The 26,438-nt window shown below is 33.7% G+C and overlaps 3 protein-coding genes across 4 annotated transcripts; 1 reads left to right on the forward strand and 2 right to left on the reverse strand.

Annotated features, from left to right (window-relative positions):
• Positions 1 to 424: 424 nt before the first annotated feature.
• Positions 425 to 4,013, reverse strand: LOC134258489 (ficolin-1-like). Its single transcript, XM_062741052.1, has 3 exons — positions 4,007 to 4,013; positions 1,300 to 1,464; positions 425 to 681 (listed from the first exon to the last, which is right to left on the reverse strand). Exons 1-3 carry the CDS (start codon positions 4,011 to 4,013, stop codon positions 425 to 427), a joined length of 429 nt encoding a protein of 142 aa, XP_062597036.1.
• A 320-nt stretch (positions 4,014 to 4,333) lies between these two features.
• Positions 4,334 to 7,722, forward strand: LOC134258486 (putative nuclease HARBI1). Its single transcript, XM_062741049.1, has 3 exons — positions 4,334 to 4,633; positions 6,250 to 7,029; positions 7,131 to 7,722. Exons 1-2 carry the CDS (start codon positions 4,427 to 4,429, stop codon positions 6,682 to 6,684), a joined length of 642 nt encoding a protein of 213 aa, XP_062597033.1. The 5' UTR covers positions 4,334 to 4,426; the 3' UTR covers positions 6,685 to 7,029; positions 7,131 to 7,722.
• An 8,293-nt stretch (positions 7,723 to 16,015) lies between these two features.
• Positions 16,016 to 25,419, reverse strand: LOC134258485 (uncharacterized). Of its 2 annotated transcripts, none has more exons than XM_062741047.1 (7): positions 25,012 to 25,419; positions 23,931 to 24,099; positions 22,364 to 22,433; positions 21,795 to 21,872; positions 18,146 to 18,196; positions 17,652 to 17,726; positions 16,016 to 16,367 (listed from the first exon to the last, which is right to left on the reverse strand). In XM_062741047.1, exons 1-7 carry the CDS (start codon positions 25,203 to 25,205, stop codon positions 16,213 to 16,215), a joined length of 792 nt encoding a protein of 263 aa, XP_062597031.1. In that variant the 5' UTR covers positions 25,206 to 25,419; the 3' UTR covers positions 16,016 to 16,212. The 2 variants fall into 2 exon arrangements, with proteins under 2 accessions (XP_062597031.1, XP_062597032.1); XM_062741048.1 differs by having other exon boundaries at positions 16,212 to 16,367; positions 17,629 to 17,726.
• Positions 25,420 to 26,438: the final 1,019 nt, after the last annotated feature.

Consider the following 26,438-nt stretch of genomic DNA (forward strand, 5'->3'; position numbering starts at 1 on the left):
GAACCGTTCCGTGCACAAAGCGTACCGTACCGTTCACAAAGCGAACCGTTCCGTTCGCAAAGCTTACCGAACCGTACCGTGCAAGTGGTGTAGTAGCACGGTTTAGGGTCTGTAAAACACAAAAAGTAAAGCACTACTCTTCATGCAACTTCCCTTCACTTACAAAACTAACTGTAGTAAATCATGCCTAATCTTATGTTATAATGCATATACATCTAGTCTTAAACTAGGCGATATTTAAATTCATTTTCGTAAATATGATTCTTTTAAAAATGTTGTTTTAATTGGAATAATATCTAGTCCGGCCAATTTTGAACAAGATCCGGATAAGACAAGTTGTCCTGTATATGGTACCAAACCAATCATCTGCCAAAAGCTTTACAGTGTTTGTGTTTGTTGTGAAGAAATACAACACTGAATAGTATTAGTGAGCCTTTATCATCATAACAGTGTCTTTTATCTCTTGACCATCTACCACTGTAGGATACCATGGCCAGACCCAGGACTCCGGGGACCAGGGACCGTTAAGGAAGGCTCGGTAACACATGTTGAACCACCAGCCTCCTCTCCAGTAAGCAGCACAGTTATTATCACTCCACATGTCATTATCCCTGTCTCTGGTGGAGAAGTACATCCCAGACTGATCAACCCAAGAATTACCAGTATCTAACATACTGTCACCTGTGTATGTTAAGAAAATGAAAATTAAAGAAATATGAATATTAGGAATATGACCCCATAAATGTCGGCAAGGAGATATCATTCCTTCTTACAAAATATCATTGTGTTAGTTAATCGATAGGTGATTTGATTGAAAATTTATCCAATGTAACTCTCATCTTCACAAATGGGTAAATGTTGGATAACATGGCTACCTAACTGATTTAAATTCACTCGATACAAATACACTACATGATTACCCATTATGTAGACTGCCCTAAACTATAATATTGGATATAATACTTTCGCACGAAATGCGTTCGAGATATTTAATTTATTACTTGCATATTTTTTACTTATCCATCATAAAAGGAACCATTACATATTTTTAAAAAAAATTATTACAGGTATTTACAGATTAAATAAATTATGAATAAAGTTAAAGTAGGAAAAAGATCTCCTTATAAACATAATTATTAGGGACTGTGATCTTATCAATTTCCAGATATTGAATCCATGACATTATTCGACCTTTTATCACACACAAACGTATTTACTGCTAGCATTTTTGATATCGTTAATATTTTACAAATCTATAAAAATTATATATTCATCCTACTAAGTGTTCTGACAACCCACCTAATGTCCCTTCGGTCGGACCAGCCAGGTAAAGTCTGTAGTTGTCTGTCTCGTTGTTTACAGAGAATTCACCGTACTGTTGGTATAGAGTGGTGCCATTGGTCAGAGTAATGGACACGTATAGAGACGGTCTGTTAATGGTTAATTGATGAATGACGTCATTTCCTAAAATAAAATAGTGAAAGGTTTGGCTTGATCAACTTTCTTGAATAGATCTATTTTAAGTAGGGATTCTTGTCTGGTTTTTCTGATAAAAAAATATTTAAAGTGTATCTGCTATTTTTTTTATTTGTGTTCTGATGATAAGGATTCTTACCATCATGTACATCCAATTTATCTCCGAAACCATTGAGTCAAATTCAGTCGATCAAAGATTTATAAAGGAATATTTATTTAAAAAAATCTTTTATTTTTCCCTCAAGAACCACACAGCCATCACTAGTCATATCTAAATGGAAGCATCCCTTTGTAGTGTAGATTCAAATTTGTTCAAAACAGGACCCCTGGGGTAAATTAGGGCCCAAATTAAACTTCAAACGTATGGAAGAAAAAGCCACAGTCAGTCAATGAATATGCAAGCATTCTTAATTTAGATTCAAGGCAATCAAAATCATATCCCTCCTACCTCCATTTAGGATTAGTTTGGGACCCCTTATGCATTTAAGCTTTTCAATGCTGGATTTTTTTTTTTGCTTTTTCCTAGCCACAGTGCTCAGTTGAGCGATGTGGCCAATAGGTATTATGTTCAATGCTACAATGAAAAATGTTTTTTCCTGTTTAAGGACAGATGATACAAACATTTTTATTTCTTGGAAGTAGACTTAATATCATGTCAAAAGTTTAAAAAAGTGGATAAATATTAGAATGTTTTCTCCTTAGAACTGGAAAGTGAAATAGACCTCAAAAGTAATAGTTATAAATGTCAAGAAATGGACAAATCACACTTTGTAAAGGTTTACAGGTGAAAGCTAATTTAAGAATATGTTACGTTTGTACTAAAATTGTAAAATTAAATTAAGAAAAATATACTGAGCAATACCTCGGGTTAATGAAACAAACTTAGACTTAAGTCGAATTTTCAATCGCCTATAAATATAAAATTTTTATTTATTATGGGATTTATTTCTAAATTTGCAGAAAACAACACGCGTCCGTGAAATAGTAATGAAAAATATTTTAATTATGGTCTCTTGACTTCTACAACATTTTAATAACAATTAAAGAATTTGACGTAAGCTTAAGATGTTTCATGATCCTGGGATCAGGTGAATTTAATTAGGAAAAGCAAAATAGTAAAAGCCAGCATATGTGATAGTACTGATTTTTTGTAATTTTGTTTTTCCTTATGTTTTGTTAATTTATATTTCTCATACAATTTATACAATTTTAGTCTGGTCCGATTTATAGAAAAAACAAAACAGAATATAGAAAAAATCGATAAATAAATCAGAGAAATTTCGAATTTAAAGTAGAAATGACTAATTTTTCTGAGTTAAAATAAAAGTATTAACAATCTTTTATTATTTTCATAGTTGCATTACACTCTGTGAGATATTCACACATTATTTCTCCTTTTTGAACGACATTAAGAGAAAATTAGAAAAATTAGATGTTCGCCATTGTGACTTTTTTAAACTTCATTTTCATGAAGGCCAGCATATTTGGCGGATTCAGCATACTCGAAATAGGTTAAAAAACTATGCTGGACCAAATAATAATTTGTTGCCGTTAAAAGTTATATCAAGCCTTCTTTTCAAAAATCTGGACCAGACTATTTAGCATACTCCATGAAATTGTCCTTATTTGGTGAGCGCTAACATATGCTATATACCGCATATAGTTTCTAAAGGATCTAAAATTAAAAATTGAATATTATTTTTTAGATTATTTCACTTTTTTATCAAATTAAAATGTTTTTTCAAGCAAACAGCAATCTTTATAGCTTGAATAGCTAACAATAACATTATGTAATTTTGCACATGAATGTTAATAAATTATGAATTTCAGAGAAACAAGTATTTGTACTATATACATATAATTTCAAAACAAATGAAGAATCGGTACAGTTTTTGGTATATTTAAAACAACGACAAGCACCAAATCTTAAAAAACTGTTGACCAAGGCCCGTTTTACTACACAGGAGGAAATTCCAACCATTAAAAAAAGCGGAGATCCGAGATGCGGAACGTGTACATATTTAGAAGAGGTGAATAAAATCCAACTTAAATCAGGAATGGAAATTTGAACCAACTCATCTATGAACTGTAAATCGGAAAACGTCATCTACTGTGCCATCTGTCCGACGTGTAAAGAATATTATATTGGACAAACGGGAAAATTTAATGCCATGGTTCGTGTACACAAACAGCAAATTAAAGACCCATGTGTGCGTAATACACCGTGTTGAGAACATTTCGCAAAATGTGGCAAAGGAATATTTAAGATTTTCCCTTTTTATAAACTTCCAAATGAAAACGAAAATTTACGTTTGGCAAAAGAAGACTATTTTATCAACCTCTTTAAACCCAAACTTAATCTTAAAACGGCAAACGATACTATACATTTTATATTTTGAAATTTCATTTGTATAATGTGTGAAAGTTAGTGCAAGATTTGTACATTAACCATTACGCCAAATTAACGCTACCTACATCTATTATGACGTCACAATGAACTTTATGCTTTTGACGTTACCAGGTAACCTACCTGACATTTGTATAATTGCCTGAAGAGCCGAACATGGCGAAAGCGCTTGCAGTAAATGTTTTGTGATATTTTTGGATTTTTACTTAAAAAAAAAAAAAAAAAAAAAAAATATATATATATATATATATATATATATATATATATGAAAATTATATATATATATATAAAGCACAAAGAAATTCACTTTTACATGGATACCCACTTCCGCCCCAGCCCTGGGTTGAACTCTCGACCTTCGGAATCTGTAGCCAGTTTTACTAAAGGTCGTAAGTCAAAACGTAGACGTAAACGTAGACGTATCCGTAACTTATGCCGATTTTGCGTTTTACAAAAGATCGTATCTTACGTTAAGGCGTAGATTTACGTGAAAATCTACGGGTGCCCTATAGCAACCGTAGAGAGGCACGTAGCTTTACAAAAATGGCGTCAGCCTTATTTCTTCGACGAGCACTTCGGAGAGAAGGTGTATTTCGCGACAGAGGTCAACCCCTAGACATGTTGGACGATGTCGACCTTATTTCTAGATACAGATTTCCTAGGAGAGTTTTATTAGAATTGATTGATGGTGTTGATGCCCATTTAGGACCCGTAACGAATAGGTCCCACTCAATTCCTACACAGCTGCAGGTACTTCCATCGCTAATATAAACAATATGGAATTTGATGAAATATTGTCTAATAAGAAAAAAATATGCACCCGTTCATGAAATCATTCGTACTTTCGGAGAGAAAGTTCGACAGTATCTGTTGACAATGTATAAAATTTTCTAGACACGGCATTATAACAATTAAAAAAAAAATGAAATTAGGAACCAAAAAATAGTATAATTCTAAGATTAATAAAAAAATCACATACTTGTAGATGTTAAAATGGTGAAATATGAAATACAAAAAAAAAAAAAATCCTTTCACTCAGAAAAAAATATTGGTTTTGTTTTAATGTAGTGTAAAATGATTTTTAAATGATTTATATTTTGTTTCTTTATAAACACAATATTATTAGGAAAGTATTATCATTAGTAACAATATATAATTTCAGTATGTGCATTAGAAATGGAAATTTTCTAATTTCAACTTCTATCAATCAACTAAACAAGAGGTCTATTGGCCACATCACTCACTTGTCACATGGCTAAGTAAAAACACAAATCAGCTAAGTATTGAATAGTTTACTGGGGGTGGGGGTGGATTTTATACTACTTGAGAATGCCCACTGGCTCATATCAATAGAGCATACATGTGGACGGAACTTAATTTGTCGTTCTTGAAAAGAAAAAAAAGCTATATGAGATGCATTTTTGTAAGTCTTATATTGCTGTTCAAATGTGTTGTGATAAATTTGTATGTAACTTAAACCTTTTAGATCAATTTGACTATTTTAATGCAGAAAAGAGACTTCCATATATACAGTCCAATATACAATTTTATATAAGAAATCATAATTGTACAGGACGACAATAATGTAATTGTGATTAAATCAAAGCTCATAAATAGTTTTTCCATCGCATTCAAATATAAACAACAGACGTTTAATTACATTGTTTTTGTATTTTTCTGTCATTTAAATACTTATTTACAATTTTGCAACAAAATTATCTGAGATCTCAGTTGCAGCTAATATTGATTTAAAGATTATTTTCTTAGATACATACATATATTACTTTGGTAAAAGGTGATCTCCCACCCCCACCCCCTGGTTTATGATTCAAACATAAAATCGATTCTTCACTACATGCGGATGCTTACATGTCATTATCATAAAATATATTTTTTCTGTTCTGGAGAAGATTTCAGATTTAAATTGTATTCTTATGTAAAACGTTGATTAAATACTTGTACATAGGACCATTATTCGGACTTTCAGTTAGGCATGCCATTCTCTACGTTACCTAACCAGCTTCTGAAATTTACACAGCTTTCCTTTCCTATTAATAAACATGTACATGGGATAGAAATTCGCCGAATGTCAACTGGTGTAGTAAATAGCCAATTAAAAGTTCTCTCACAGCACAGGGGTGGGGCATAAGTCGTCTCATCGTTGTCATTAACAATTTAAAGTTCCTGATGTTATTAATTTCTTAACCAATGAAAATCTACTAGTATATATTTGCCATTACGTAGCGCCCAGAATGCCACGCCCTACTGAAAGTCCAAACTAAGGTGAAAATCGTCCTATATTTCCTTATGCATACAGAGTATCGTTATTTAAATCTATCACTGTGTTTCTTGTTTAAAAAAAACAGGTTTTGTGCACACTGCGATACCTAGCTAAGGGAGATTTCTTCTCAGAAGTGGGAGATATACATGGGATTTCAAAATCTTCACTCAGCGTATTCCTCCCTCGAGTGTGCAGAGCTTTAAATCTGTTCTTGGACAACATCATCTTTCCAAGTAACGCACAGATATTAATTAGGATGAAGGAGGAATTCTATGGGATCGCAAGATTTCCGAATGTTGTGGGTGCCATAGACGGTACACTCATTCCTATACGTGGAATGAGTGGAGAGGATGAGCCTATCTTTGTATGCAGGAAGAACTCCCCTGCCTTAAATATACAAGGAGTAGTGAATGCAAAGATGAGGTACATTTATTTCTACAGAGGACTTAAGGCAGTCAGCACGGACAAAAAGACCGTCTTTTCAAATTATATTCATGGGCATATCAGAATCTCAATCTAAAATAATTCAAAACTTTTCCGATAAAGGGCTTGGAAACTACAACTCCGAGTCATTATCCTCTTTGTTTATATGATATATTATTTGTAGATTCATTAACATCAACTGTAGGTTCCCAGGAAGCACACATGATGCCTACATTTTTCAGAATTCAAGTGTTCCTGGGATATTAGAAAATTTACCAGGAGGGGGATGGTTACTGGGGGATTCGGGTTATCCTCTTAAGGATAACCTGATGACCCCATTTGGGAACCCTGCAACATCTGCTGAGGAGCGCTATAATGAGGCCCATTGTAAGACGAGGAATGTGGTGGAGCGTTCATTTGGTGTCCTGAAGGCAAGATTCAGGTTAGTTAATCATTTGCATAAACATGAGTGCATAAATGAATGATACCTTTCATGTTTATAGGTGAAGTACTCTTACTTATAAAGTTTCCATCTTTTTAAAGGTGTTTACACAGCAGCGGAGGATACTTTCCTTTTAAACCAGCAAAATGCTCATTAGTAATAGAGACCTGCATTAAATTGCATAATAAGGCAATTGATGCGAAGATGCCTTTGCGACAAGGTGGTGCTGTAGCAAACCAACAGAATAGTGCTATCTACCATGGAGCAGTCCCATAGACAGCAAGAGACTTGAGACAACAACTGGCATCACGACTTTAATTTTGGGCTAACAGTGCTGTCTAAAAAAAAAAAATAAATATCCAGTAAGACTAATATACGTGTGATTTTTTTTGTGTTTATCTATGTTTGAGGAAAGAATTTAATAGCTACCCTAGTTATACTGGTATAACCTTGGTTGGGGTAGTTTATGTTTTTGACACAAGTCATCATGACATAGGCAACACAGGTTCTATGATACAGTTTATTTCTTTTTTATCCAATCAAATGATGCCTTACCACAAAAATTTGATTATTACTTTATGTACAAATACTGAGGTAATATTAAAATTTCAAAGTTGGTCATTCATTATATCTGGTATGTAGAAAAAGAAGAACATTTATATGGTATGAATATTACCGGGGTGTATTTAAGGAAAACAAGAGGCCCAGGGGCCACAGCGCTCACCTGAGCACATCCGGCTTGAATTTACTCCCCACCCCCTCCAGGCGTTCATCATTTGGAAAAAAAAAATCTACACTAACTGAGGATGATTCCATATAAATATCACTAATCATAGCTTTGAAGTACTGGAAAAAAGGATTTTAAAAGGTTTCCCTATATATCCCTATTTAAAACTTGGGTCGGCCATTTTGGCCCCACCCTTGCCCCGGGGGTCATGATTTAAACAAACTTGAATCTACACTACCTGAGGATAATTCCACATGACTTTCATCTTTCTGGCCCAGTGGTTCTTGAGAAGAAGATTTTTAAAGATTTTTCTTATATATTCCTATGTAAAACTTAGGTCAGCCATTTTGGCCCCACCCTTGCCCCGGGGGTCATGATTTGAAAAAACTTGAATCTACACTACCTGAGGATGATTCCACATGAGTTTCATCTTTCCTGGCCCAGTGGTTGTGGAAATAAAGATTTTTAATATATATCCCTATGTAAAACTTGGGTCGGCCATTTTGGCCCCACCCCACCTTAGCCCTGGGGGTCATGATTTGAACAAACTTGAATCTACACTACCTGAGGATGATTCCACATGAGTTTCATCTTTCCTGGCCCAGTGGTTCTGGAGAAGAAGATTTTTAAAGATTTTTCCTATATATTCCTATGTAAAACTTAGGTCGGGCATTTTGGCCCCACCCTTGCCCCAGGGGGTGATGATTTGAACAAATTTGAATCTACAATACCTGAGGATGCTTCCATATAAATATGACCAAACATGGTTGTTTCTGTTCTCAAGAAGAATAATTTTAAAGATTTTTCCTATATATTCCTATGTAAAACTAGGGTCGGCCATTTTGGCCCCACCCTTGCCCCGGGGGTCATGATTTGAACAAACTCGAATCTACAATACGTGAGGATGATACCACATGAGTTTCATCTTTTCTGGCCCAGTGGTTCTGGAGAAGAAGATTTTTAAAGATTTTTCCTATGTATTCCTATGTAAAACTTGGGTCTGCCATTTTGGCCCCACCCTTGCCCAAGGGGTCATGATTTTGAACAACTTGAATCTACACTACCTGAGGATGATTCCACACGAGTTTCATCTTTCCTGGCCCAGTGGTTCTGGAGAAGAAGATTTTTAAAGATTTTTCCTATATATTCCTATGTAAAACTTGGGTCGGCCATTTTGGCCCCACCCTTGCCCCGGGGGTCATGATTTGAACAAACTCGAATCTACACTACCTGAGGATGATTCCACATGAGTTTCATCTTTCCTGGCCCAGTGGTTCTGGAGAAGAAGATTTTTAAAGATTTTTCCTATATATCCCTATGTAAAACTTGGGTCGGCCATTTTGGCCCCACCCTTGCCCCGGGGGTCATGATTTGAACAAACTTGAATCTATATTACCTGAGGATGATTCCACATGAGTTTCATTTTTCCTGGCCCAGCGGTTCTGGAGAAGAAGATTTTTTAAAAATGCCATTAATTTTTAACAAATTCATGATTATCTCCCCTTGGAAAAGGGCGTGGCCCTTCATTTGAACAAACTTGAATCCCCTTCACCCAAGGATACTTTGTGCCAAGTTTGGTTGAAATTGGCCCAGTGGTTCTTGAGAAGAAGTCGAAAATGTGAAAAGTTTACAGACAGACAGACGGACAGACAGACGGACGAACACACATTTGGTTATATATTGGGTACATCAAGTCCAAGTCCTATTGGATACTGCTTATTGGATACAAAAAAGTGTACACACGAGAGAGCATTATTTGGGTAGTTACTGTTCAAATCTTATTGGATATTAATCCTTGTGTCCGTATTTTATTGGGTTTTTTCTTATTGTTTTTTATTCATTGCAAATTTATTATCTATTTAATATTTGCTGGTAAATTCAGACAAGACTGAAAACCTTTCGTTTTGAACCCATATTTTTGTCAATTTCTGTGATATAGCTCTTTTATTGTAACACCTAACTAATTTGTTCTTAGCAATAATGATATACACCTGTACATTTCAAAATAACTAATATTAAAAATATGAATACCTAAGTGCAAAAAAACTGAATTGTGAAAACACAACTCAACACATCTCAGACTCTGTTCAACCTTTCTTGAATAACAAAAATAAGTATTTGAGGAGAAACCTTTTCGAGTCATGACCAATTAATAATAAGCAAATGCCCATTACATGTTGGGCAGAATGAAGGTATCCAACAAGCATTGGACGGGTGTCCAATACCTGTTGGGTTGTATTATGACGAAGGGATTAAACTACCCAAGAACAATTGAACATGTGTACATTGTCCAATTCTATTTGGGTTTCTTGAATCTCCTCATCAAAATACAACCCAACAGGTAATGGACACCTGTCCAACTCCTCTTGGATATCTACATCCCACCAAACGGGTGATGGACACTTGTTCAATTCTTCTTGGGTTTCTTGAAATGTTTCATCAGAATACCACCCAACAGGTAATGGACATCTGTCCAACTCCTCTTGGATATCTACATCCCACCCAACAGGCAATGGACACTTGTCTAATTCTTGGGTTTCTTGAATTGCATTATCAAAATACAACCCAACAGGTAATGGACACCTGTCCAACTCCTCTTGGATATCTAAATCTCACCCAACAGGTAATGGACACTTGTCCAATTCTTCTTGGGTTTCTTGAATTGTTTCATAAGAATACCATCCAACAGGTAATGGACATCTGTCCAACTCCTCTTGGATATCTTTATCCCACCCAACAGGCAATGGACACTTGTCTAATTCTTGGGTTTCTTGAATTGCATCATCAAAATACAACTCAACAGGTAATGGACACCTGTCCAACTCCTCTTGGATATCTACATCCCACCCAACAGGTTATGGACACTTGTCCAATTCTTCTTGGGTTTCTTGAATTGTTTCATCAGAATACCACCCAACAGGTAATGGCCATCTGTCCAACTCCTCTCGGATATTTTTATCCCACCCAACAGGCAATGGACACTTGTCTAATTCTTGGGTTTCTTGAATTGCATCATCAAAATACAACCCAACAGGTAATGGACACCTGTCCAACTCCTCTTGGATATCTACATCCCACCCAACAGGTAATGGACACTTGTCCAATTCTTCTTGGGTTTCATGAATTGTTTCATCAAAATACCATCCAACAGGTAATGGACATCCGTCCAACTCCTCTTGGATATCTACATCCCACCCAACAGGCAATTGACACTTGTCTAATTCTTAGGTTTCTTGATAATCCCCTCATCACAATACTACCCAACATGTAATGGACACCTGTCCAATTCCTTTTGGATATCTTCATCCCTTCAACAGTATATAAACTAAAAGGTATTGGACATTATTCTTGGGTTACTCAATTTTTTTTTTCATAAGAAAGAAAACCCAATAGGTATTGGACATTGGTTCAACTCTTCTTGGATATTACATCTCAACATTAGAATAAAACCCAACAGGTGATGTTTACCTGTCCAAATCTTCTTGGGTTACCTTATGCCCTTCATTAAAATTGTCAAATTTGTCTTGGATATTTATACTCTTGCATTAGATTGCAAACCCAATAAGTATGACATTTACCTTCCCTAGTTGAATTCAAATTTATCTGCATAAGCATACATAAGTCCAAAACATACGGTATTTAATACTTTAATTCTAACATTCCACATCTGATTCAGTGTACACTTTACAAATGATAGTAAATATATAAATATTTTGTGCCTAAACTATTTGGCTTTTAAAGAATTTTATAACAATGTTTGCAAAATTTAAATTTAAATATTTGAACTTGGAGCAAGTCAATACAGGTAGAGCAAGATGCTGAAAACCATATTGATAAATAGACCACACCCTTGATAAAATATTTGCTTTTAGTTGCTAAAATTGTGTTGAATTATATGGAAAATCTCTATAATCCTGTTTATTACAAATACATGTACAAAGCATATTTTCCCTGCAATAATAAAAATACTTATGAGATGTAAAAGATTGGATTAAATAGTCACCGATGTTAAAAGATATTTCATGATCTCATTAATCTGGTTTGGAAATCACAAACTTAGTTTTGAAGCCGATAAAACAGTGTCGCACCAGAAAACTCAGTTACAAGTACAATGAATGAATTAGTTGTATCAAAACTTTAAAATAATTGATGCACTATGTCCAAATCTTTTTGACAAATTGGGATAAAGATATTAAATCAAATCATCACTGTTATAAGTCTTAGAGCTAGAGAAAAGTCATTACATGCCCAAATTTTACATGTAAGACTTTGATCCTTTATATCAATACATGTCAAAATGGTTTTATTTTTGTTTCTGTTCAATACTTTCTTCTTCAGGGTCTCTCATGGCCTATACTGTATGATACCTCCATTGACCCTGCTCTTTTATATTGCCATATCTTTATCCAGTAGCAGTGGTTATGCTCAGGCAATCTTGGAAATATTCCTCATTTCATGCAACTCCTTCAGTTCTGCCTCTGTCCATTTTATTCATTCTGCATTTAGATAAAGGCATTTCTTTGCCGTATAAAACATGTTTTTCTTGACTACAGCAAGATCACCCTTTATGTTGATCAAACCTAAACAAGAAGTAGAAGTATATTTCTTATTCAGAAATATGTATTGATAGATAAAATGGAAGAAAAACTAAATTCTATCAACTCTTTTTTTTCTTCTATGTCTAAATGCATCTTCATCCTACCCCCATCCGCCATAATTTTATCAAAATGGAATCATTATTCAACACACAAAACGATGTTGCATATTAATTAGACAGTATGTTAGTTTCTGATTGTTAAGAAGGAGATTTTAAAAAAAAAATTACACCTATTCCTTGCAAATTTTAGACTTCTAATGTAACACTATCAGTATATTAGGGGTACATAATCTTCAAAACCAACTCTACACTTAATGATAAAGCTTTCACATTAGTATTGTTTTCAGCCCAATGGTTCTGCTAATGAGGATTTAAAATTGGCCCAAACCTTACTAACTGCTTTGAAATTATATTGACAGGGACAGAGACACACTTGACACTCCATCCCCCCTTCCTGGGGTATGCTTTGCACAAAATTTAATTAGAATTGACTAAGCTGGATAGAAGTTGAAAATATGAAAACTTTCAGTCATACAGATTATGAATAACTTTCAGCACATCAGACATGAAGTAGTGATCCTTAAATAAAATACACCTACAAGATGAAGCTGTTTTATTCCTTTGAAGTATTATCTAGAATTGTTTCTTTTCGTGTATACCACCTCTATCAGAACAAAATGTTATACATGTATTAACATAACCTATGACCGTATAGTACCCAAGTATTTAATTTACAATTAATTAAGTTCTGGAAGTAACCCTCAGATGCCCTTAAAACAAATGATTCTAAACTGGCAAAGGTAAAGGGCATCTGAAGAATTTAAAATAAAATGATAGTACAAACAAGCAAACAGCTAGTGTGCATGAAAACGTTGGCAAACACTAGAAAAAATACTAAGGTACTTTCTCAAACTTAACATAAATACTAAAGAGGCTTTATGTAGTTGTATTACATATACCAAAAGCTTTCCTGCAGTTAAAGGTTAGTTGCCTAGTAGTTATGTAGTATGTACAAGTTTTTCATTCTATCTCTTCTAATTTAAGAAGCGAAAATGTCTCTAAAAATCTTATGGTTGGCATGAAGTATTCCTGTTCATTTTACTGATTACTTACAATCGTCCTATTTCTGAGGGTCATCTTCTGATGGGTGTGTTCTCTTCAATGTTCACAATTGAAGTTCCTCTTTGACCTGTTACATATTGAAAATCCTCAATGAACATAATTATGGTTTTAATTTCCATTGTAATTATTGATTACTTTTATAAAAAAAAAATCTCAACCAATTTATTGTAACATAATACTTAGGAAAATATTTATGCAATATCAATGGAAAAAAGGAATCATTATCTCCAGTTATCCTAAAATCACAAGTAAGCATTAATCATATAAATTCACATACGTAAACCCATTAGCTTTTTGTGCTATTAAATCATAGTCATCGCTGTGCAATAAAGGAAATCAAGTACTAATCCAGAGCTTGGTGGCAATAAAGTTACTATCCCCGAGGAAAAAGTCACAAGCCCAAATATAGAGGCAAAAATTAAAAAGTAACATTGAAAAAAAGTTCATCGTGAAAAAAGTCAGGGTATTAACTACAGATGATTCTTTTTAAAATGAAAGTTTAATTTAATTTTCGCTAGTAAAATTTAATCATATATAAATTAATGATTTAAAAAAATTAAAAAAAGATTTTATATATTCCTTTTCTGGTCATTCACTAGTTCGTCTAATTAAAACGAAGCAAAAATCATTTTGTTTTCATCTTGAATCATTTAAAGCCATATATGGCGTATGTACAATGAAAATTATTTGACTAAAATTATAAGAACTTATTATTTGTATCATTACTTTATATAAACATGATAAAGATAGAAATTTTCCGTAAATTACGAAATCTAAGTCAATTGCGTTATAAAGATATCAAAATTTAATTTGGATTGTCGGAATTTTTTCCGACTTGGAAGAAAATACAAAAGATTTAAATAACACATTACAGAGAGGAAAAAATCGTATTATTAGATAAAACAAGGTGTTCTCCGTACTGTATGAAAAGCTTTAATTTAAATGTATTAACTATATTTCTTTACTTAATTTTGTATTTTTTCAAAAATATATTTTTGATCAGTTACGACATATATGGCTTTAAAAAAAACGCTACATAATTGCATAAAACTTATCATTGAGCTGAAAGTGTGAATGTATATAATTTAATAATGAGATATCTGTGAGTCATATATGTACAAGCAAATATTGCTATATTAAAAAAAAGGAAAGGGGGGAATTCAAATTAGGAAATAAAAGATCGTTTTTAAGTAAATATCTTGTAGTACTGCAAAATGGATGCAGTTGTGGAGATTTATGGATAATATGAGCATGTTGTCTGGAATATTTCGATATTAGGGAATTTAATAGCAAAAAAGAGTGAAAATACCGGTGGTGCTTTGAATGTATTACATGTGTATTTTAAAATTCCTAATAGCCCAAGGGGATTCCTCAGTGCAGAAAACCAAAAGCCCCATCCTCAAAACTGGAAGCCCCGGGTGTAGCGCGATGCTAATTGCACACCCATCATGTGAAAAAGTTATAGTAGCCCTATATCAATTTCAGTATTGTTTAAATTAATTAAAACAAATGACAAAAACAATAATTAAAAAAATCAAAATAAAGCAGACACTCAGTCAAAATCAAAGGCAAAAAGAAGCACTGTTTTAACTGAAAGTTTTTTCAGTAATACAATGAATCTCTTAAGTTACATATCAGATGAGATAAACTTACATACAATTATTTAGTTGTTGTCAATTATCCCATTTATCATCATCTCAGCTCACTTTGCGATTGTAATACTGTCTACATGAACCGATAATTTACAGCTGATTTATGAACACACAATTGTTAAAATTTTCATTTCCCTTTCCAATATATATTGTCAGAACATACTTAGTTGGTTATGATATAAAATTAAATAATAAACACTTTCGATTTATTAAAGATTATCTAATAATATACGATCATTTACTAAATACATGTACTTCTCGCCCTCAAGAGAGTTAAAAAGACAGAGAAAATTCAAAATACAAACAAGTGCAACTTAGGATTAATTGTTCCGATATATCTATTTTAATTTTGTGCACAATTGTTTTCAAAATTACATTAAAATCTATTTTCCTTAAACAAAAACCCAGCAATGGATAAATATTAATCGAATAAACTTACCTTTTCTCTTGTCAATCAGAAAGTCTTGTTGACATTAAGTGTTTCTTAGTCGCCATATTTTTTTTCCCATGAAAACAAACGTTGTTATGATCAGGATCAACGGAAGTTGATTTTCGGAACTCTCAAGAATTTAGAGTTCCGAATGAAAAACTGAAACAACAAAACACGGTGCGTCCGTGAAAGCAACTTTTTTGGACACTTTTTTGGACAAATCGTCGTGTCCAAGTTTTGTTGGGTACTAACCTGCAAATACCCAATTAGGGTGTTTTAAGCATATTCAGCGAAACTTCTTATTGGGTATACCCAATAAGCAAAAAGTACCCAATAAGTACAATCTTGGCATGAAAAATACCCAATAAATGCACTCTCGTGAACACGGACGGACGGACGCCGGACAAAATGGGATCAGAATAGCTCACTTGAGCCTTCGGCTCAGGTGAGCTAAAAATTACCACAAAACAGAAATAAAAAAAAATGTTTGTTTTTTTTTTTTTGAAAATTTAAACAGTAAATTTCATGTTTATAGTAATACCACATTCAAGTGAACACATACAATAAATACTAGTACTCTTTCAGTCTTTGGTAGAGATAATAAGCCTTTGAGGCAAAAGTCTATAAATATTTGATCATCAAAAGTAGCGATTATTTAAAACTTAATGACGGGAGAGAGAGAGAACTCTGATGGAGACGCTTGATGGTCCTGAAGTCTTTCAAGAGTGTTTGCAATTTTCTCTAGAGCTAAAACTTGTCTTTCCTCTAATTCCAACTTTCTCCTCTTCATTCTTATCAACTCTTCCATCCCTAAAAAAGGAAGAGCATTAGCAATATCAACCAATAAAGTCCCTTTCCTTTGTATTTCTATATGGATTTTTAAACAAGAGGCCCATGGGCCTTATAGGTCACCTGAGCATCATGCAACAACTTTCAAATGATTGAATTTGGTTCATGTTTTAAGCTAGATGCTATGGCATTCACAATTTTGAAAGAGGCACCATTGCTAATCATAATAACTATACACTTAGCAATTGTTTAGTTTGTTTACTTAATACGGATAAGCAGGGTATGGGGACAAAAAAAGTATGTGAACTAATCAGTAATATTCAGCAATAATCAGACATGAACCCCTTACCCTAGGTCTACACATTGCACAATTTCTGAAAAGGCACACTTGCTTATCAAAAATGTTTGATTAATAACAAGGAGCAGATTTCAAACAATTCATTTTCAGTATATAATTAAAGCCCCCCCCCCCTTCCCAATTTTGGTATCCCTGACCCAGGGCCTTGAAATTCAAAATTCTCGAAGAAGAGCCCATCCCATCAAAACTATGTAAATAGTTCATTCTGCTTATTACCCAGGAGTAGAGAAAAAGATTTTCATAGACGTAATGTATTTTCACCATATAATCATTATAGAGCCACATCCTAACACCATAACCCCTGACCCTGGGGCCATAAAATTCACAATTTTGGTAGAAGCATTCTTGCTAATCATAACAATGAACTTAATTACTGTACTTAAGCTTAGGAGCAGAGAAGAAGATTTTCTCAGATTTAATGCATTTTCACTATATAATCAATAGAGCCCCGCCATAACACCATAACCCCTGACCCTGGGGCCATGAATTTCACTGTTTTGGTAGAAGATTCAATGCTGATAACAATCATACCAACAGTTTGACTGCTTGATGTCTGGGAGTAAAGAAGAATATTTTTAAAGATTGCACTAATTTAAGTGGTTTTTGCCCCACCCCCCAGGCCCCAGGGGGGAAGGAACCACAAAATTCACAATTTTTGTGCCTCTTTACCCATAGATGCTATATGCCAAAATTGGTTGAAATTGGTTCAGTGGTTTCAGAGAAGAAGCTGAAAATGTTTAAATGTTAATGCACGACGGACGACGACAGACGAAAACGGATAGCAATAGGTCACCTGAGTTTACTCAGGTGCCCTAATAAAATATACTTGTATATAAAGAATGGTAAAGGTTTATATTGTCTCAAATTTGATTAAAAAATGAATTGTATAGTAAAATATGTGTTTAAGAAGATAGCATGTACTACATGAATTTTGGCTGTAAATGTACCATTTTGCTCAACTTTTCTCCTGCTAGAATCTTGACTCTTTTCCTTTGTTGACACTTTCTTCAAACTCTCTGATGCTATGAAGAAATTTTTTCTATAGTTAAGTGTTTAATATAGTATAATTAAGTTAAGTTGATAATTTAATTAAAAACAAAAAGTCTGTAAGCTAAAGCTCACAAGAAATACCCCCACTCTGATGTGAATGTACACTATCATATTAATATGTACATAGGTTCAGTTACGGGCATATAAATAGGAAAGTGACATCAGATTCATACAAAAATAAATCACACCATATGACAAGCTAGCCTCGACTAAGCATGTGCTAAAATTTTATTAACTGCAAAGAGTAGTTGCTGAGAAATTAACTGCGACCATAACTTTCAGTTTGTTACAGACAGACAGACAACTAGAGGGATCGACGGAGAGACACACAAGGGTTAATTTCAATAAGTTTTGATAAGAAAAGCTCACTTCAGCTAAAATGTAGGCTTACTTTGGTCAGCTGCCTCCTGCACTGGGTCAGGAATGATGTTTATCACAGATTCTGAAAAAAAATTCATAATCTATTTATTTATTAATTTATATAGGTATTAAATACATGTAGTTTATATTGGAAAAATGATTTTTTTTTAAATTTTAACAGGGACCTTTATTCTAGTATAAAGTATTTATATGGGTCCCTGATTTAAGTGTTAAATCAAAATCTAAGCAGCCAGTAATATTTAATACATTTAAAATAAAGTGCATAATTGCCACAGCATATACGAGGGCCGTTCAAAAATTACGCGGACTGTGCTATTATTTACTCTTACAGACGTCATATAGTTATAAAATTTCACAGAAATATGTATCTTAAAGATTCCAATAAATTTTGGGCAAAATTTCTGTAATTTAAAAAAATTCTACTAAAATTATCGGTATGTTGATATCGTTGATGGAGAGGTACGGAGCACGATAAAAAAATTGAAGCAAAAGCATGCGGATTCAAAAATTTAACTCATTGATTTTCTAAAATTCGCGATATTTTTCAACAATTTTCTCAAATGTACCTTTAAATTGTTTCGGACGTAATATTTGAAGTACTAACAGAGATATAGAGATTTTTCTCTGATGCGATTCCCGTGAAAACGACTGTGAAAATGGCGTCTCCTGAAATGACGGCGCACCACACTTTTATTAAAATATGTGTAATGCTCCAGATATCGGCAACATAGATTCAAAATATTCATAATAAAACATGTAGTAAACTAGGCTACTCGTGACATTCGCCCACAAATAGCAAATTGAAATTTTAGACAGTTAGACCTCTGTACAGAGGCTATACGGATGGACGGGAAGAAGATTATAGACGAAAAGTTAACTTTATCCAGACTGTAAAGAACGTGATTGAGAGTACCAATATCACACTATATCTCATAAGTAGTTTTTGGTTTTAAAACAAACAAAAAAAGAATATTCTTTACTTGTTTAATAGATTTTAAGCTTGACAATAAATAGTGTTTTTATGTTGAGTAGATAAGGTATCTCAAACTATACAAGTACTCAAGGGAAAATGTTGAGAAAATGAAAGCTCAATCACATATTTTTTATAATGCTTGTGACGTCGAAGATTTTGCTGCGCCGTGACTTAATGGTATGTCCTGAAAAATCACTCAAAATTAATACCAATTTACAACATTTTGATATGAAATTTTGAAGACCATATAAGTAAAGATTCTTTTATATTATTTGTGAAATTTTGCCCGATTATGTCGTCAAATATTTCTTCTGTGCAACAAGTCCGCGTAATTTTTGAACGGCCCTCGTTTCATCCATTCCATATTAATTATCATAAACAGTTTAGAATGCAATGAAGTTTAAAATGCAATGAAGAACATAGGTAATCAAATGTAGCACACAGTATATAGGAAATTTACGAAAGCCCAGAAGGCTCATTCGAGATTCAAGTTTCGAAATACGAGATTCAAAATTCGAGATTCGAAATTAGAGTTTCGAGATTCAAGATCCAGATTAACCAATCAAAAGGCTCACTCGAGATTCGAGGTTCGAAATACGAGATTCGAAATTCGAGTTTCGAGATTCAAAATCCAGATTAACCAATCAAATGCGGGTCAACATTTGATTACTCCCCTTTATTATGTTTTATCTATCAATAAATAGTCTTATTTATTTATAACAAATGAGTCATTTGATTAAATTACTATGCAAGAAAGAGTGTTATATATATTAGAAGGAAAGTGAAATAATCATTGGATTTTTAATCAGCAAGATATACTTAAATTTATATTATGACTTCTTAAATATTAAATAGAATGCATTTTGCATTGTTTACTTTTTATGAAGGGTTGTTGACATAATAATAAAGTCATAAATAGTGACTAAAGATTAACAAAATCCCCACCCCTACCTGCAACACCTGCCAATACTTCCCGACACTGAAAATGTTACCTAAAAAACTTGAAAGGCAATGTAGCCTTGATAAATAAAAACCGCGTTCGTTTTCCTAATGGAGGGAATACATAAAAATAAAGTTTTCAATTACTTATCTTCATCTAAGGCTTTGATTTCTTGAATTAATTAACAATTATAAATACAATACAGATCTCAAATATGAATTAGAATAAATGCAGCATTCATTTTATCTGATATCAAACAGTAGATTAGTCTAAATTAGCTGCAGAACTATAGCGTTATGATTTTATATTTTCTTCTCTGACCATAGCGTTATGGTAAAAGATTAAAATATACTCGGTTTTTATTTATCAAGGCTACATTGCCTTTCAAGTTTTCAACAATCCTTTATATAAAGAATACAATGCAAATATATATATATATATATATATATATATATATATATATATATATATATATATATATATATATATATATATATATATATATATATATTTCGAATCTCGAATTTTGAATCTCGTATTTCGAAACTTGAATCTCGAATGAGCCTTCAGGGCTTTCGTAGAAATTTATACTGCCTCGCTAGTGCGCTAGCTTTTCTAGTGATGCGGTAGAGTCTCCCTCTATTTCAGTCAAGTTAAGCAACGGCGAGCCTGTTTAATCCTTGGATTGGTGATGACCGCTTCACGTTACACCAAGATTACAAGGCTCACCTCAAAAAATGTTATCAGTTTCAGCAATGCAAATCTTACATATTTTCTTCATCCATGCAATTTTAGTCCATGTGTAATAGCTTATAGTTTTTTTTGTATGATTTAAAATGCTATGGTTTACGAATACATTTCAACCCTAATAATCAAGTTTATTCTATAAAGATTATGTATATATGTATGCATGTATTCTAACATTCTAAGACCCCTGTGACGTCATGTTTATTGCAATATTTATGCCATGGCATCTTAATTTAAACTGCAAGAGATCGATGTACCGAAATTGGTTGAAAATATCTCATTTTTGAGGCCTACTGTAAAAATATAATGCAGGATAAAACAAGAGGCTTATGGGCCACATCGCTCACATGAGTAACTTTGGTAATACAGTTACCAGATTTCCCATCTTGTTATACCTATTGTGGCCCCCAATCCCCTCCCCTGTCATGATTTTAATACTGTAGAATGTACCCTACAACAGGATGCTTACACATATATTTCAGCTTTCCTGGCCCAGTGGTTCTTGAGATTTTCCCTCTATAATTCAATGTAAAACTTGGATTCCCTATTGTGGCTCCACCCTACCCCCAGGGTCATAATTTTAACAATGTAGAATCTACACTATCTCAGGATGCTTCCACATACACTGTAAGTTTCAGCTTTCCTGGCCCAATGGTTCTTGAGAAGAAGATTTTTAAAGATTTTTATCTATACAATTCAGACGTGAGCTAAAAATACTTGATAACTGTCTTGAAGTATAAACGATATTTGGGCTCGGGTCGAAAACGTGAGAGGTCTTGGCAAGTCCCGTTTTCTAACATGTCTTCTTACCCTTGGCAAAATAATGCTTATACATGTATTTCAAGACCGAAACCATGTATTTTGTATGTTACTTAACTCAACTGAAAACATTTCAATCTGAATCTGTTTTACATTATAGTTTCATTTTACACATTTGAATGCTATTTTTGAATATATAAAAAAAACTATATAGCCATTAAAACATATATTCTAATTTACCTGATATATTTTCCTTAGATTCTTTGGGACAGCTATCCCCCATCTCTCCAGGACAGTATTGCATCTCTCTGGTTTTGTCTAAAATAAGAAATGAATTGGTTTGACTTCAAAGTATACCCCTTAGAAATGATGAATAAATGAAAAATTAATAAGCTAAAAGTTTAGACATGTTATTCTGAATATTCTCATCAGTCTCCTTGGCCTAGTCATTTTTGGGGGCAGAGGGGTGAGGAGTACTTGTTTTTTCATGGAATTCCTTTGTAAAAGCTTCCAAAAAGATTTCAACAAACAGCGATCTAATTAAAATTAGATGTTAGATCCACTTGCATGCTTGCTACTTTCACGTCATACAACATCCCAAAAGGGTCATGTCAGAGGTCAAATTTGGAACAACTCAAGGCTTATTCACTTCAACAGATATACAATATTTTGCAAGTAACGATTTGATTGGTTGAGAGAATTTAACCTCTGACATGCCACTCTGAACCATGAAAGACTTGAAGTGAGCTTCTCAAGTCAACTTATATGTTATACATATTTATATTTAAAACCTTTAAAATGTTTATAACCTTTCCTGTTCCCTGTGTCTATTCCATCCTCGATACCATGTATCGCCTCCCTTGGAATTGTGCTAAGCAGCTAAAATGTAAAGCAAATGTTAATTTTAAACATATTGTTCATATATAAGTATGATTATTTCAGATAAATTGATTCAGATTTTGAATAAAATGAATTTCAAATCTTCTAGTTTATTAATGAACCTTATTTGAATGTCTTGTTTCACACATAGGAAAAAGTACATGATGACTGTTACCAAGATTTTTTTTTTCATGGTGCTTTAACTGAGACCAACATTAAAAATAATTGGTTTGATGTACTTCAATTGACACACACACAAACCCCACATTTTTTTCTAGCACTTTGAATTACTAATATTTTTTTCTTCAGTTTCCAAAGAAATTTTACAGCTAAGGTATATATTTTCTCCAAGATGCTTTTCATTTGAAATTTTTTTTCAGCAATAAACATTTTTATGTCTACCTATCCATTGTGTAATGAAAGCATTAATAGATTCAGTTTGTTCCATAGGAACTGCAAAGCAAAAAAAAAAAATTACTATCTACCTAGTACCTACCCACTTTGAATGATATGGGTCGGAATACATATAACAAAAATATTTTTGATTATGGCCTGGTGATCACCTCTTTAATTGTGTTTTTTACACTGTGATATACAGTCACACCTGCTGTTACGGCCACCCTGAATCAGCGGCCACTCTCCATCAGTCCATGAGCGGCCAGTTTCAATTCCGCCCGTTCAATTTATCACTATATTTTAACTCATTTAAGCGGCCACCTGTCTAACGCGGCCAGTGGCCAGTGATTTTAGGTCTCGTGCGCTCAACATGCCTGTTTTCAGCGGCCATTTTGTCCGTTTTGTCACATGACTTCCGTCTGACACGTGACCTCGTATCCTCTTACGAAGCCAAACATGAACAGCTGATAATGAGTTAATGACCAATAATTGCAGGTGTAATTTGAATTCTGTCCGGATTTAATGATTTAATTAATATGATTAAATGATTTATTGTTAACATATGTTTTTTGGTGTTCTTAATATACAAAAGTTTTTGAATATTTTCATGAACTCAATAGACTACAATAATTACAATTTCGCCTGAGGTTATCAAGTCAAGCGGTCAGTCTCACGTTTTAACCTTTTATGTTATATAAATAAATATATATCTTGAAAAACTAAAAAAGCTTTACACAGCATCAGGGAAACGCTCAGTTGTTAGACCATTTCATGATTTTCTTGCACATGATGTAAATTAATTCTATATGGTTGTAAAATTAAATTACCAACACACACAAAAAAAAAACAACAACAGATTTCTTACAGAAATTCATGTAAAATGAAATGTAAGAAAATGGAGTTCATTTGACTTAAAATTTCCCAATTTTTTTTTAAATGTGTTGATATTGGATTGGATACATGTGAAAATAAATATACAACTGTGAATCGCAATTTTTTATTCATTGGTTTGAAACCTGGAATAAGTGGCCACCTGTCTTATGTGGCCAATTTGTCATTCTCCCACGAGTGGCCTCTTAAAACAGGTTTGACTGTACTTACAACCAACTCCCAAGGTTTCAATTGCACCTCAGTGAGAGGCCCTCCCCCGGTTTTCATCGCCTCTCTCTTTCTGAAGGCTTCCTTCTTTTTGATTGATGATTGGACATCCTGAACCGTTTTCTTCGTTTCATCTGTTGTTCTGGAACAGCCTATCGACACAGAATTCACCCTATGAAAAAAATAAAAGGACTGTGTAGTGTAAACAACAATGAATACTGTTTTGACATCTAATTTTCAAGTTGAAATTTAATACCAGTATCTGACTATCATTACCCAATGATTTTCATAAGAACTGCAAACGATATTGTATAACTACATTTATAGACTATAGACTGTGTTATGTCAGGTTAGGACACCCTAGTCCAGTCTACGTACAGATAATTAACCCAACATACAATGTACAATACGTAGGCAACAGCCCTGGTGACTGTTGTATGTGTGTGTATGTACGTTTTAAAAGACTGAATTATAAAGAATTATTCAAATTAACACATTGAATTTCAAGCAAAATGTCTTGACCTACTAATTTTTAACTGATACACTGTACATTACAAAATTAATAGAAATCACTCAGGAAAATAGGAACAATGTAAAAAAAAACTTAATAACACTAATTGGCTTCTATAGAAATAAATTTTGCACCATGAAATTCAGATTAATTAAACCACAAATATTGTGTCAAAGCCCTAAAAGTATATGGGGGGGGGGGGTAATCGAAAGTGGAGGGGGGGTATACCAACAAAAAAGGTAAATCCCAATTCTCAATGCCTATATAAGGTCAATTTTTGTTTTTGTAACCCCCCCCCGGTTCCGATGCCAATGAGCATATTGAAATACAGCGTAATCATTTATAATCATGTGCTTTCAAACTCTGTGGCTCGGATTAAAGAATCGCAATTTTACTCAAAAAAAAACACAACAGAGTCATATTAAAGTCAATAGTCAGAGAGAGAGAGAGAGAGAGAGGGAGAGAGAGAGAGAGAGAGAGAGAGAGAGAGAGAGAGAGAGAGAGAGAGAGAGAGAGAGAGTTTATGGTTTTAGAAGGTGCAAATGATAAGCCTAACGATAGTTTAGAACTTACTTGGTAGTAATCGCCTCCCAGGCTTTTTTCTTAGAATCCGTGGTAAGCCCGGGAGAGAGCTTGCCACGGATTACTTTTACTGATGAGGCGTAAGCCTCGACCAATACCTCCATTTCGAGGTCTGTCTGTTTACGTGGCTTTTTCTCAGTTTTCTCCATTGTAATGATTGTTGCAGACGATCGCGGAAGTAGCATTGGGCATGCGCAGCATCCGTTGCTAATGCACTTTACAACCTCTTTTTAGAAGAGTTCCAGTCGTAAACTACGTGGAAAGTTACGTCAGGATCTACGGTTACGGGCGCAGATACGACCTTTAGTAAAACGCTATCTACGCACACGTAAATTCAGTCGTAAAGTCTACGTTTACGTCTACGTCTACGGCAAAATTTACGACCTTTAGTAAAACTCGGTACTGTCTCCTAGCAGTGCAGGAACAGCGCGCTAGACCGCTCGGCTATCTAGGCAAGTTAAAAAACTTGCTTTCGATGCCGATGGAATCCTCGCGGCGCTGCCCTACACTACACGGTCATTGAGAACAGAAGTGAGATACAGTTATTTGGACATTAGTTTTAACAGAAGATTGTTACCAATACATGTTGTAATGAAATTAATTATTATTTATAAAGCACATTTTTACAACAACTCTTAAGCTAACATAACTGCCCTAAGTGAAAAAATATTAATATAGAAAGCACAGAGAAATTCACTTTTACTGTTAAAACTAATGTCCAAATAACTGTATCTCACTTCTGTTCTCAATGACCGTGAAGTGTAGGGCAGCGCCGCGAGAATTCCATCGGCATCGAAAACAAGTTTTTTAACTTGCCTAGATAGCCGAGCGGTCTAGCGCATTTCGTTTAAAAAGTTTATTATCAATTAATCGAATCTAAATTACTTTGGTATCAGAATCACGGTATTAAGTAAAAAAGAAAATTCCAGCTTGGTATCACAACACTTGTTTAACAAATGTATAGAACATCCGTTATAACGTACTTATAATGTAATTTATAAGATGTTAACAAAATGGATGCATATTTTAAACAAAAAATCTTCCGCATAATATTTAAATCAATTGAGACTTGATATTTATTACAAGTAATAAATACATATATATGTATACCTATCCAATAAGACGAGTGAACACAACCTAACCCTTCCTTGTATTCATTCCACGTTCTGTTGAAATCCGTTGATCCGTCAACACGCTTCTGTATAACCTATTGTATAAAGAAAAAAGATTGTCAATATCTTTTAATAAAATTTGTATTCATATAATTCCATGCAGTGATTAATTACTAATTACACTGACCGTCCACCCTCCATCTTCTGTATCCATATCACAGTAAACGTCCACTGAACGGTTGTCCCATGGATGAATCGTATAAACACCAGATAAAGTAAACCCATCAGCAAGCAAACGTTTACAGT

The sequence above is a fragment of the Saccostrea cucullata genome, unplaced genomic scaffold, assembly GCF_032062105.1.
Source record: "Saccostrea cucullata isolate Sc308-1 unplaced genomic scaffold, CSIRO_AGI_Scuc_v1 ctg764, whole genome shotgun sequence".
NCBI classification, from domain to species: Eukaryota; Metazoa; Mollusca; class Bivalvia; order Ostreida; family Ostreidae; genus Saccostrea; species Saccostrea cuccullata.